General features: G+C 35.6%; 1 protein-coding gene across 1 annotated transcript in view; it reads left to right on the forward strand.

Annotated features, from left to right (window-relative positions):
- The window catches only part of WDR27 (WD repeat domain 27), a gene marked incomplete at both ends in the record, with an annotated part of 119,164 nt that extends 107,401 nt beyond the window's left edge, over window positions 1-11,763 (forward strand). Inside the window, one exon of the mRNA XM_084284414.1 lies at window positions 11,716-11,763. Within this exon, the coding sequence (XP_084140540.1) occupies window positions 11,716-11,763 (48 nt within the window). The remainder of the gene's footprint in view (window positions 1-11,715) is intronic.
- Window positions 11,764-12,067: the final 304 nt, after the last annotated feature.

Genomic DNA, 12,067 nt, shown 5'->3' on the forward strand with positions numbered 1-12,067 from the left:
CTCACTATTCCCCTCATGACTGATAGCAACATCAGAAGTCAACCACAAAATGAACTGGTAAAATTGCCTAAGAAAATCTGTTCATAAGTGCCATTACCCATCTTTAGGACTTTGAAAGCTTATTCAACTTACATTATACAACCTGTCTTTTTGATCAGTTTAGTGTCTGTTTTTATGATTATTAGCTAATATTGCCTTTTTGACCTGCAAAGATGACCTTCCTCCAAGGTAAACTAACTATACTTTCCTGAAAGACTGTTGGCATATTCATATCTATAAAATGGTAGCAACATATAGAGGATTTAAATGACAGACTTGAAAAGTCAAAGTAAATGAGATCTTAAAAATAGTCCCATAATAATAATAATAAAAATATATATTCATCTCTAAGTATGAAAAGAAGCAAGAAAATAAGTGAGCTGTTATGTTGTGAGGAAAAAAAGATTAATGTTGCGTAGTGTGACCAAAAAGTCTAGAAGAATTCTGTTCGTTTCTCATTAATGTTACAATGAAAAGAAAGTGGGAGCAAAAGAAGTATTGGTAGTAGTAATGAAGTGTAAAAATAGAAATTATTATATTGTAGTGGGTTTACGTGGCAAGGTTTTGGTAGCAGGGAGCCATAGGGGTGGTTTCTGTGAGAAAGATCTAGAAGCTGCCCCATGTTTGGGAAGGGCCCCATTGTTTTCCAGATCTGAGCCAATAAGCGGTGTTGTTTGCGCCTCTGTGAGAGCATATTTAAGACAGGGAAAAAACGCTGCGCCAGACAGCAGCCAGGAGTGAGAAACAGCCTGCAGGTGCCAAGGTCAGTGTAGAAGGAGGGGGAGAGGTGCTCCAGGCGCTGGAGCAGAAGTCCCCTGCGGCCTGTGGTGAGGACCATGGTGAAGCAGGATGTCCCCCTGCAGCCCATGGAGTACCACGGTGGAGCAGGGTTCCACGCTGCAGCCCGTGGAGGAGACCATGGTGGAGCAGGTGGCCCTGCACCGACGGAGGCTGCCGCCTGTGGAAGACCCCTGCCAGAGCAGATTCCGGGCCGGACCTGTAGCCCGTGGAGAGGAGCCCACGCAGGAGCAGGTGACCTGGCAGGAGCTGCTGCCCGTAGGGGAGCCAGGTTGGAGCAGTTTTCTCCTGAGGGATGGACCCCGTGGTACAGACCCATATCTGGAGCAGTTCTGGAAGAGCTGCTGCCTGTGGGAAGCCCACGCCGGATCAGTTCATCAAGGACTGCATCCCGTGGGTGGGACCCCACAGCACAGGGGACAAGAGTGACCGAGAAGGAGAGGCAGAGAAAAAGTGCTGTAGACTGACCATAACCCCCATTCCCCCATTCCCCTGCGCTGCTCGGGGGGAGGAGGTGGAAGAGGGTGGATGGGGGGAAGGTGCTTTTGTTTTTTTTTTTCTCTTTTTTTTTCTCACTTCTCTCGCCTGTTAGTTGTAGGCAATAAATCTTACTATCTCCTTATGCCAAGTCTGTTTTGCCCGTTACAATAATTATTGCGTGATTTTCTCGTCCTTATCTCAACCCTTGAGCCCTTTTCACATATTTTCTCCCCATTCCTCTTTGAGGAGGGAGAGTGAGAGAGCAGCTGTGGTGGAGCTCGGCTGCCCACTCGAGCGGAATCACGACATATATCTGTGGTAGAAATGAAACCAAAAGAGCTTAAACTGATTCATTTGCCCAGTTAAGGCAAATTAGAAAATATTCTCCTTGGAATAAAGATATAATTGGCACATAAAGACAGACAGCCAGTTGCTATGTTTGGTATTAAATGCATCAAATGAGGAATGGCATCATATTAATGTGAGATATCAAACAATTTTTAAATTTTTTCAAACTTTGTAAGCGCTTCTAAGTCATTACATAGGTTACCATATCTGGTTTGGGGCATTATATTTCTAGAAATGCTGGCCTCAAGAAATGTTTATTTGACTCCAATAGACTTGATGCAAGCACATGCTAGCCTTTGCTAATTAGGGCCAGACTTCTGTGTGTAAGGTGAACTAGAAATGTATTTGGAAATTTGGGAATTATTATGTATGAAGTAATATTTTACAAACCTGCATGCATCTACTGTAAGTTAAAGATCCTTATTACAGTCTGGGCCCCTAGGAAGTCAACTGGAGTTTTGTTTTGTACTATTTTTTGAAATCCCTGTTTTAAGTATGTGGGTCTATTTAGAAATTTAAATCAGGCTGAATGCTTTGGAAAGAAGCAATGTTTTGCTCAAATTTCATATATGAACATAGATTAAACATAATCATATAGTGTATCACTCTTGTTTTGATTTATTTTTTATTTTTTGCATTTTATAATTGAATACTTAAATTGGTATTTATTGTTCACCTTCTCTGTTCTTAATCCAGGAAAAGATTAAATAAGTTCTTTTACTTTTTTGTCCTTTCTTAGTTTTCATTATTGAACTTTTATGTCCATAGTTTACTATTTTAATTCCATTGAACCTTAGACATGCAGTAAGAGATTTTATATGACTGCCTTTTGAACAAATGTTCAGCACATAACTAAAACCATTATTGTTTTTTTAGACCTTTTGTTACGTTTATGTAAAGTCAATTTTAATAATGTTCACAACAATGAAAATTCTGTGTGGTTTTGTTTTGTTTATTTGTTTGTTTGTCCTTCATTCATCAATATCTACTACAAATTTCCTTTCTGTTCTTTTCTGCATATAAATATGTTGAAGAAAATTTACTGGGAAAATATTTTTTTTCTTTTTTGTATTTAAACTGAGTGATAAATCAATGTCCACTTTCAATTAAAAATGGAAAAGCTGAGAAGTACATTTGAAAGGATTGCATAATTCTGGAGGGCTGCTTTAAGAATTTATATATAGTGTTTTAACCTATTTCTGTGGCTGTTGGCTTGCAATCATACAAGTGGGAAATCAAAAATCTATATTTAATATTGAAAATTATTTAACTTTGATATCTGTGACTGCAAAACAAGTGATTAAGATACTTCTCTGAAATGATAATATGTGACACATACCTCTGCAGTGTGGGAGGTGAAGTGTTGTATTCTCTTGTTATAAGAGCTGTGGTCTGCAGAGAAGTTTACTTTCTATTCACAAGAAAAATACACAAGTAATAAATTGCAGTTTATGTCATTTCTTTGCTTCCATACTTTTATCCTGTCCTGGGACTATAATTTCTGGCAAAGAAAAGTGTCATTTGTCCCCTGTAGTATCGCATCTATTTCCTCAGTATGGCCATTTGTGATTTTTCTTTACACAATATAGACACATTCCCATTAGCAGGGTGAGCCACCCACCTGTTTGGAAGTGAATATACTGTGATTGATAAGTTCAAGCTTGAATTGGAATTAGTTGCTTCAAAGTATCAGGCTAGAGTCATTCTTCAAGCAGCCCCAAGGTGTTAGACCACCAGGATAGAGTGTCTGTTGGGACAGAACTTTATGTTCACGCCAAATTTAATAAAAAGATTGTGTGAAAAAAAAAACAAAACGCAATTGTACTTAAATCCTTTTCAAAGTTCACTTTTTATTGTTAAGGTGTTTGGGAGTTTTAAAATGACTGTTCTTTACACTCCAGCTTTCTTGGTCTTGCTATGAAATCAATAGCAATAACAACAACATCAACAATATTTTTTGACAAAAAAACAGGTATGATGTCACAAAGCCAATATAGTGATTCCATTCAAAAATCAAAAGTCTGGAGATAGAGATCATCTGTAGTGAGCAAAGCTCACACTAAAGAAAGGAAAAAAAAAAAAAAAAAAGACAATTTACATGAGCTCATTACACAAGTTTTACATGGGATGCTCTCCCAGTAGTTCTTCTGTCAAACAACACCATACATATTTCTTTAACACATGTTATGTTTATTGAATGATTCTCTGGTTTCCTCAGAGTTCAAACCATGCTTTTATTAATTTTTTTTTTTTTTTAAGTCATTTCCTTTCATTAGTATTCTAGCAGTTGGGATTTGATGTATTGATATGGACATAGTTATGTAAGGAATGTTTACTGCTACTTTGTTGTAGTTTTCTGCACACATTAGGGTTTATTGCCAAAATGGCATGCTTTCTAGAATTGAAATATATAATATGGCCTATTAAAACAAAAAGTGCATTTGGAGGCCTATGTAAATTGTCATTAACAGTATAATAGCAAGAAGGAAACCATATTTTTTGATTGTTGTGAGTTCTAAAGAGTGACTCTAAGAGACTCTAAATTACTGTGTCATTCCATTTATTTATTTATTTATTTGTTTGTTTATTTATAAAATATGATACATGAAGGAAACTGCCCAGGAAGTTCCAAGGTCTATGACCAGAAGAGAAGAGTTAATCTTAGTCATAAAGAAACTAAGGTTTTAATACTTAAGATTGGCTTTGGATTGACTTCTGATTGGATTTGACTTCTATCAAAGATCAAGAAATGATGCAGAAATTCTGTATTCTCAGAGGTATGAGAGAGGGTAGAAATAGTTATGTAGAAACTATAAATTATGCTGCCAAGAACTGAATTAGTGATGCATTTGTACAAAACCTAAAAAAATTATGATGGAGTGAATAGAATGCTCAGCCCTTTATGAAGGCAGTCCTGGGTGATATACTAGGTTTATCATAAATTTGTTGGAAAAAGGGCAATCAGTCCACTTCAGTACAAAGTTGCAAAATGTTTGGGGAGGAAATCTTGCTAGCAGTGGACGTATGCTTTCTGTTAAAAAACAGCTTAGGAAAGAAACAATTTAATAAATCTCAGCAAGAATCAAGGAGTCATGTACAGGCTGAAATTCCCAGGCTCCTGTAGGAAGAATAAAAGTATTGGACTCATATACTAGTATCACAACCAGTATGGTAATACTGTCTGTGTTATGGTAAGATCAGTGAGGGCAGGAAGCTCCACATCAGAGGGAGAACTCAGTTACCATGCTGCAGCAGGATACATGCAGAGGTCAGATTTTAGATGCTAACAGTGTCTGCTTGTGTTTAGAGTCCAACAGGGCCAACCCCCAACTACACTACTGAATATGTAGAAGTTGTATGTGGCTCAAGAAGTCTCTACATTGAATCTAAGTGCAAATTACAAGTCTATCTCACTCTGTCCAATGCGTTTATTTATAGTGCTCTTGGAGTCATATTCCAAGATGGTGTCTAACTAGGTGGGTCTTAGATCTCTGTTCCTATGTTCCAGATAAAAGCACTTGAATAAGAGCAATGAGTATTCTGGACAGAAATTTCAAACAAATATGACCACACATTTTGGCTTTGCTGAAGTATGTGTATGTTGTAACTATTTTAAGAACTTTAAATGACAAAAAGCCCAGGTAAGGCCATGAAATTAATACTGTTGCTTTCAGATTTGTATTTCCTGAAAACTTTATTTAGAAAAAAAAAATAAATAAAATTTTGAGGTTTTAAAACAAGGTTTTGCTGTAAAGATTTAGTAGAAAGCTGGGTTAGACACTGTAAGTTGCATTCAGTTATTCTTTTCTTCAGATTTTCATATATACCCGTTTATGTATCTGGTTGATTGTTCTGAGTGACTAGGGAAAATACTGTAGATCTGTTACATTTCTGCACATAGAGGTGGTCTGGAAAAAATGTCTTTATTCTTTGGCCTCTCTACGACTCAGGCTTGCCAAGTGTGAGGCATTGTTTGCGTGATACAAATTCAAGCTGTTGAATAATTTGGTTTTCTTCATAATTATCCTTCCTACCAATTCTAGAAAATGCTTTCTTCCTCTTTTTATAGGCCCAAGCCCTATCCAGAACATCTCTGTATATCTATTGATGGTGACTCCTTTAACAACTGTCTTAATATCTTAAGTCACACTGGCCTTTGAACTCGAGTCCCTGTAGACATGCAAGCCATCATTCAAGCCATAACACATACAGATATTAGATACAACAAAAGTTAGGTGAAGTGAATTCTACCTTAAGTGTCAATCCTTTCAACTAAGTCATGTGGATTTTTATTTTTTTTCCAGACATGTTCAGACTGATTTTCTTGGCAGTCTTCTTTTCTTCATAGATTTCCTTCTGGAAATCCGAGATGTGGGTTCTATGTTTTGGGGGAACAGAAATATAGAGATGTACTCTATGAGACCTATGCATGTACTGAGCATAACAAGAGGAAAAAAGTGAGCATATCATCTATGGGTACTATGAACTTCAGATCTTGAATGCCACTGTCTGTACTCACTATGTGATTATGTGTACAGACTCTTTGCCTCCAGGTATTATGATTAAAAACTGCTAAACTGTTTTTTATATTTTTTCAGTTCTCATTTTTGTAATAGGAGGGCTATCTTTATTAAAAACTTCTGTCTTGTCTGTTAAAAAAAAACACACATGTGGCTTTGATCTAACTGATTGAATGTTTAGAGTATAGCTGTCAGATTAAGCAGTCATCTTTCAAGAAAAGAAGATTTTCCAAATGCTATTTATATGTTTCTGTTCTGTTAAACCACAAAAAAAGAGTTGGTAAGTCCTTTGTGTACCATATATCTTCAGGGATAAAGGTGCTGAAGGTTACGTTGCATTAAACATCACTTTCAGAACAGGATAAATATAATAAAGTCAATTCTATATAGTCTGCTTGTCCTTTTGCTCATGATTGTTGCTAGCTGTCAAACAGTAAGTACTACTGTATTGGTGACTGTGTTTTCACTGGTAAACACTAGTTTTTAGTGGTAGTCCTGTCAATTTCACTTTAGCCACATTGTTTGCCCTGTCTCAGTTTTATATTGAAGCTCTGAATGTGCTGACTGTAGTTTCAGAGATCACATCTATCCATTCAAAGGTGATAAAACCAAAAATGTGTCGTTATATATGCTTACTGCCTGAAATTTATATTTATTGTATTAGTGAGTAATGTGAGAGTATTGCAATATGCGCAGTAAAAGATGGTGCTTGTTCTTGAGCAGTACATTTTCTCAGTTGTCATAATTAGCTGAAAACCATGAAGCTAAAGATAATGCTGCATAACATTACAGATATGGGAGTTCTACCTGTGGTTTATCTGTGTGACTAATTCCAAGTTAATTTTCAAAACCATTACTTGTTAAGATGACAAGTAATCTGTTACTTGTTGTTCTGACTTTTACTGGTTGTTCTGACTTTTGTTTAACTTATATTTGAAGCCACAGTGAGAGGCTGTCTTTTCTTGGGTTACGCTTCTGTGCCACAAATGTGACTTGCTGGTGCATCTTCTGTGCCCAGTGTCACCACCACTGCTGGCAGTAACAGAATCAGCTGTGTTAGTCTGTGAGGTGAGTGGGACTCAGTGCAGTAGGATGGGACCTTGTCGTCCAACTGCAGGCTCAATGTTTCTGTGAGAATCAGCTGAAAACAGTGTTTGTTTGCTTTGTTTTGTTTTGTTTTTTAATCTTTCTTTAAGAAAGAGAGAAAGGGTGGTCTTATAATCAGAACAAATAAGTATCTGATGGGCTTTCCCATAACACTTTATCTTTCTATATAAAAATCACTTACATGTATCCGACATGTAAGTGATTGTTAAGACAATCAACAACAAATGAACTGATCTAGTGGTCCGTGCTTAGTCAAGGCATAAGAGGAAATTAAAATGTTTCCAGGGAAGCTCCCATGCGCTGCCTACATCTCACAGTTAATATCAGTTAATATGATGCTGTGAGCAAAGTAATGGAAGTGCTTATCCCTGAGTATATGGTGCAAGCATGTAACTTCTGTCAGTTGCCTGTATTCCACTTCTGAACATGTGTCTTTTTTTTTTTTTTTTTTTTTTAATAGCATAATGCATAGCTGAATAATTGGGGTAACTGAGGCTAGAATAGTAATGGCTGATAGGCGTTGCAGAGTTCAATATTCTTGCAGGAGAATATTTACGTAGCAAACACATTTTGATCTGCAAGACTGAACTTCAGAAAGGGGGAGATAGAGTCTTTTTAAAATATATATATTTTTTTCCTTTTTAAAAATGATTGAGAAGGACAGTTTAAAATTTCTGATTCCATCAATATATATATGAGAAGAAAGAATAATATAATCGGTTGAAACCAAGACTTCCTAAGTCTGGAGCCCAAAGCAAATATTTTACTAATTCAGCAGTAGAAAAAGTAGAAATGTAGAGTTTTCTACAGCTATAATAATTTTATTATAACCATTGTATTTTATTTGGCTTCCTAAAATGACACTTATTTCAGTTTCCCAGTGACTTAAATCCCTCACAAATTTGACATCACTTGAAATGAAATAATTGAACTGAAACATTAGAATTATTTGAGTCAATGAATAGCTTTCTAAATTTTTAGAGAAAAAATACTATGCCTCTTTCACTAGAGAGTATATTCTGCTTCCTGGGCCTTAGCAAACTAAGGAATATATTTGTTTATCATTTCAAAAACACTGCATCTATTCCCTTTAGTTCTTGCTGTCTTTTCTCTTGCCAATATTTGAAATGCTATTTTGGGGCTTTTTTTTTTTTTTTTTTGTCTATTAAAAATAAGTTTCTGCAGTAGCTCCACATGTTCTGATATGTAAGGAGGACCTTCTGGAACTTCTTTTCACTGTGCTTCCTTAGGCTATGTTTGGAAATATAATACTGTCATAAATTAAACACAATTTCTTATTGAAAAAAATATTCAAATTTCAATGGATTCTAAATATGTGAGCACATTCTTTATCAGTTTTAATAGCTCTTATAGCTCTTATTCAGAGATTTTAAAGGCACTACAGGTTAGCTTTTTAGTAGCTCTTTTGGCCCATGTTAATGCAGATTGCAATTAACCTCAAATTTCTATATCGTCCAAAATGTAATATACAATGTAAAACAGTCATTGGGATGTTTCTGCATTATCTTCAGCCATTTCTGGAACAGATACACTAATTTAACATGTAAAATTGCTTTTTTAGCAATGAGTCATTGTAAAATCTGAAGGCTAAACCGGACTGCCTTTGAGTGTGTTTTAGCAATCTAGTTTGGATCTGAATGCTTGTGAAGGGAATCTTACAGTTCCTGCTTATACAACTTTGGTTCTTGTTAGTGTATGCTCCCTGAAGGTGTGAATTGGATTAGTCTCTGATCAAGTTAAACCAAAAGACAAACTCCAGAGGTGCACTCAGTGTGTTAACAGGCTTTCTAATATGGGACTAGAGTAGACCTGGTTACATTAACCCTCTGAAAGTAACGTGGCTGTTACAACCAACTCTGCACCAACACTTTTGTTCTGCATATCCCCTGCTGCTGTGCTACTTATCGATATAGACGTAGCTACAGATGTAGAAATGCATGCAATTTTTTCACAGAACTGAAATAAGAAATCTATTGATGTGGTCATCAGCAAATTATCTTATATCTGTATGATCTTTCTGTCCTATTTCAGTAGCAGGAAAGAATAGAAAAACATGATTTAAAGTCAGTTGACACAAGAAAGCAGGTTGACAGAGCAGGGTGACATTGCAATAAACTCAATTTTAAAAGGTGTAATACAATTCAGGAATTAGCTATATATGTCATTTAAAAATAAAAAAATAAAAAAATAAAAAAATAAAAAATAAAAAAGCTAATTTGCAAGGAAGAACTCAGGATGCTAATGACTCACCAATTCCATCAAAAACTCTGTTTGGTGAAGCTTTTCTGTTGGTAGTTTGGATTATGAGTGATAGTATCATTGTAGTTGTCTAATAATCACTTTATTTTGCTTAGACTTTTAAAACATTAATTGGATTAGAAATAATAATAATCCTGGCTCTATTTAGGGAATATTCCTTTTGCCAATGGAAAGATACTGAGTGCAATGCTTCTCAGGAGAGTGACACAGCCTAAGGGCAGCCTCTTTATCTACTGCTAATGAAAGCAGGTTGAAAAAGTGGTAGAAAGGACTTTTCCTTTAAAGAAGGACTTGTGAGAAAATCAGTGGCTTAGAGCACACAGCCAAACAGGAGAGGTATGAAAGCTAGGAAGTGAGCATTTTTAGTTCAGCCAACATTTCTATGATTCTGTGCTTTGGTGTTGTCAAATATGTGGAAAGTGATTAGATGAAGTAGAAAGACAATTTTTAGTGGAAGAACAGGACTCTGGAAGGGGAATGTAGCAGTACTTCAGGGAATGCAGTTACATTTAACAGGTGGAAACCAAGCAGTGTTTCAGTAGGCTATAAGAGGAGGCAGTGAGTACATGCTGCAGTTTTTGAGGTTCAGGATGGAAATTAGAAAAAAAAAAAAAAATCACCAGAACAGTGTGGCACTAGAACAGGTTGTGAAATCTTTTGTTCTTGTAGTTCTCCTAGATTTGGCAAGACAAAGCCATAGCTAACCCATTCTACTTTTTTCAGTAGTTTCACCTAGAGCAGAAAGAACAGATGACCTTCTTGGATCTTGTAAAAATTCAATTGTTTTACTAATGAATCTTCAGTTAGAATAGAATCCATCTCTGATTTCTCAGGTTAGGTCATCTCTTTGCTAATAATTTGAAATAATAATAAAAATATTTTATTTCACACAAGATAAATGGATGCAGAAACTTAGGATAGATTACTTAGATATTTTATAAATACATCCTCTTTCCAATAATAAGTTACAGAGGTAGATAAGGAGCCAATAAAAGTATTTGTTAAAGGTGTAATAGTCTTGGATATTGGAAAAAAAATAGTTACATGCGGCAGATTGGACAGTTCTGGGTAGTTTATAGTTTTAAGATTACAGAAGTGAGAGTGAGAAAGAAGAATATAAGAAAACTAAAGTCACAGTCTTTGTAGATAACAGTTGTGAGAGATTACAATAATTTGTCATTGGAGATTTTGAAGGAGGGTATACAAACCCAAAAGCAAAAAAGTTAATTCATTGAACCAAAGGAAGTAAGCAAATGAATAAACATGTCAAACAACAGGTCAAGAAAAATGAGGATGAGAAAAAGTTAAATAGAAGAATGAGTGATGTGATGAGACCATATTCTGATGAATTGGTTAGAGCATGAGATGTGGTTGTGATTCCAGCTCTTCAGATTATTGTCACTGGCATCAGTAACTGCAAATCCTAATATGCAAAGGATAAACATGAATAAACTTGAATAAAAGGTATCACTTGTACATCATCACTGTCTGAGCTATAGCAGACTTTCAAGTGTTTGTTTATAAAAGAAATTGCAGAAAATAGTACTTTTATTTTAAAATTAAGATTTTGTGCAATTGATAAAAGAAAGCTAATGCAGCTAAAGGCTCTTAGTACAACTTTGAGACTTGCCTCTTTATAAAGGTTTGTGTCCTTTTTCAATATACTTTTTTTGGACAGGAAATTATACTACATTTAACACCAATGAAAATCTGAAAACTGCATTTGTTGATATGCCTCATTTAATTCATATTATTTTTCATCTCCATTTATTCCATCTCCTTCATATTTCTTCCATGTTCCTTTCTTGAATCAAACACAGTGAAGCCTGTTTAACTTTCTATATGGTTTAAACATATGCTTTGGTTTTACAGACTGTTGATACGTTACCTGATCTTGACACAAATTTGAAATAATTCAAAAAGAAAAATCTAAGGAAAAATAGATTTTTCAGATTAATTTGGGTTAGAATAGTCTACAGGTTATGTTGTTCCACTTTTTAAAGTAAGTTCTGGATCTCTTAACATAGTAGTAATGTAAATATCTTCCTGATGCTCTTTATTCAGTTGGTTGTACAAAAAAGCAAACTTCACTCTCTGGAAAGATTTTTACTAAAGCCATATGTTCTTTTATTTTGAACTGCAGCTCACCACAGCCACCTTGGGTGGCAAACTCCAATTGTTTCTGCCCTGAGATTTGCCAGCATATGGAGCTTTGGACCTGCTACTCTGAGAATAACGACATGCTGAGAGAAAGGCGACCAGTAGCTGGCCATAGGCAAGCAGCATAATATTCCCTTTTAATGTACAGATTTCTTCTGATTTTATTTTCTGGAAATTCCTCAAACTGTTCTCAAAGTTTTTCTGTTGTACAATCTGATGCCTTTATTGCAAAAATGAGGACAAAAGATCTCTTGATGAAATGAGACTACTTATTCTGACTTCATTCCAGGAAATCATCAGAGAAGTGGCTTTGAGTTTTGGGTGTACGCTGTAGG

The sequence above is a fragment of the Netta rufina genome (genome assembly GCF_964035555.1).
Source record: "Netta rufina genome assembly, chromosome: 3".
Lineage (NCBI taxonomy): Eukaryota > Metazoa > Chordata > Aves > Anseriformes > Anatidae > Netta > Netta rufina.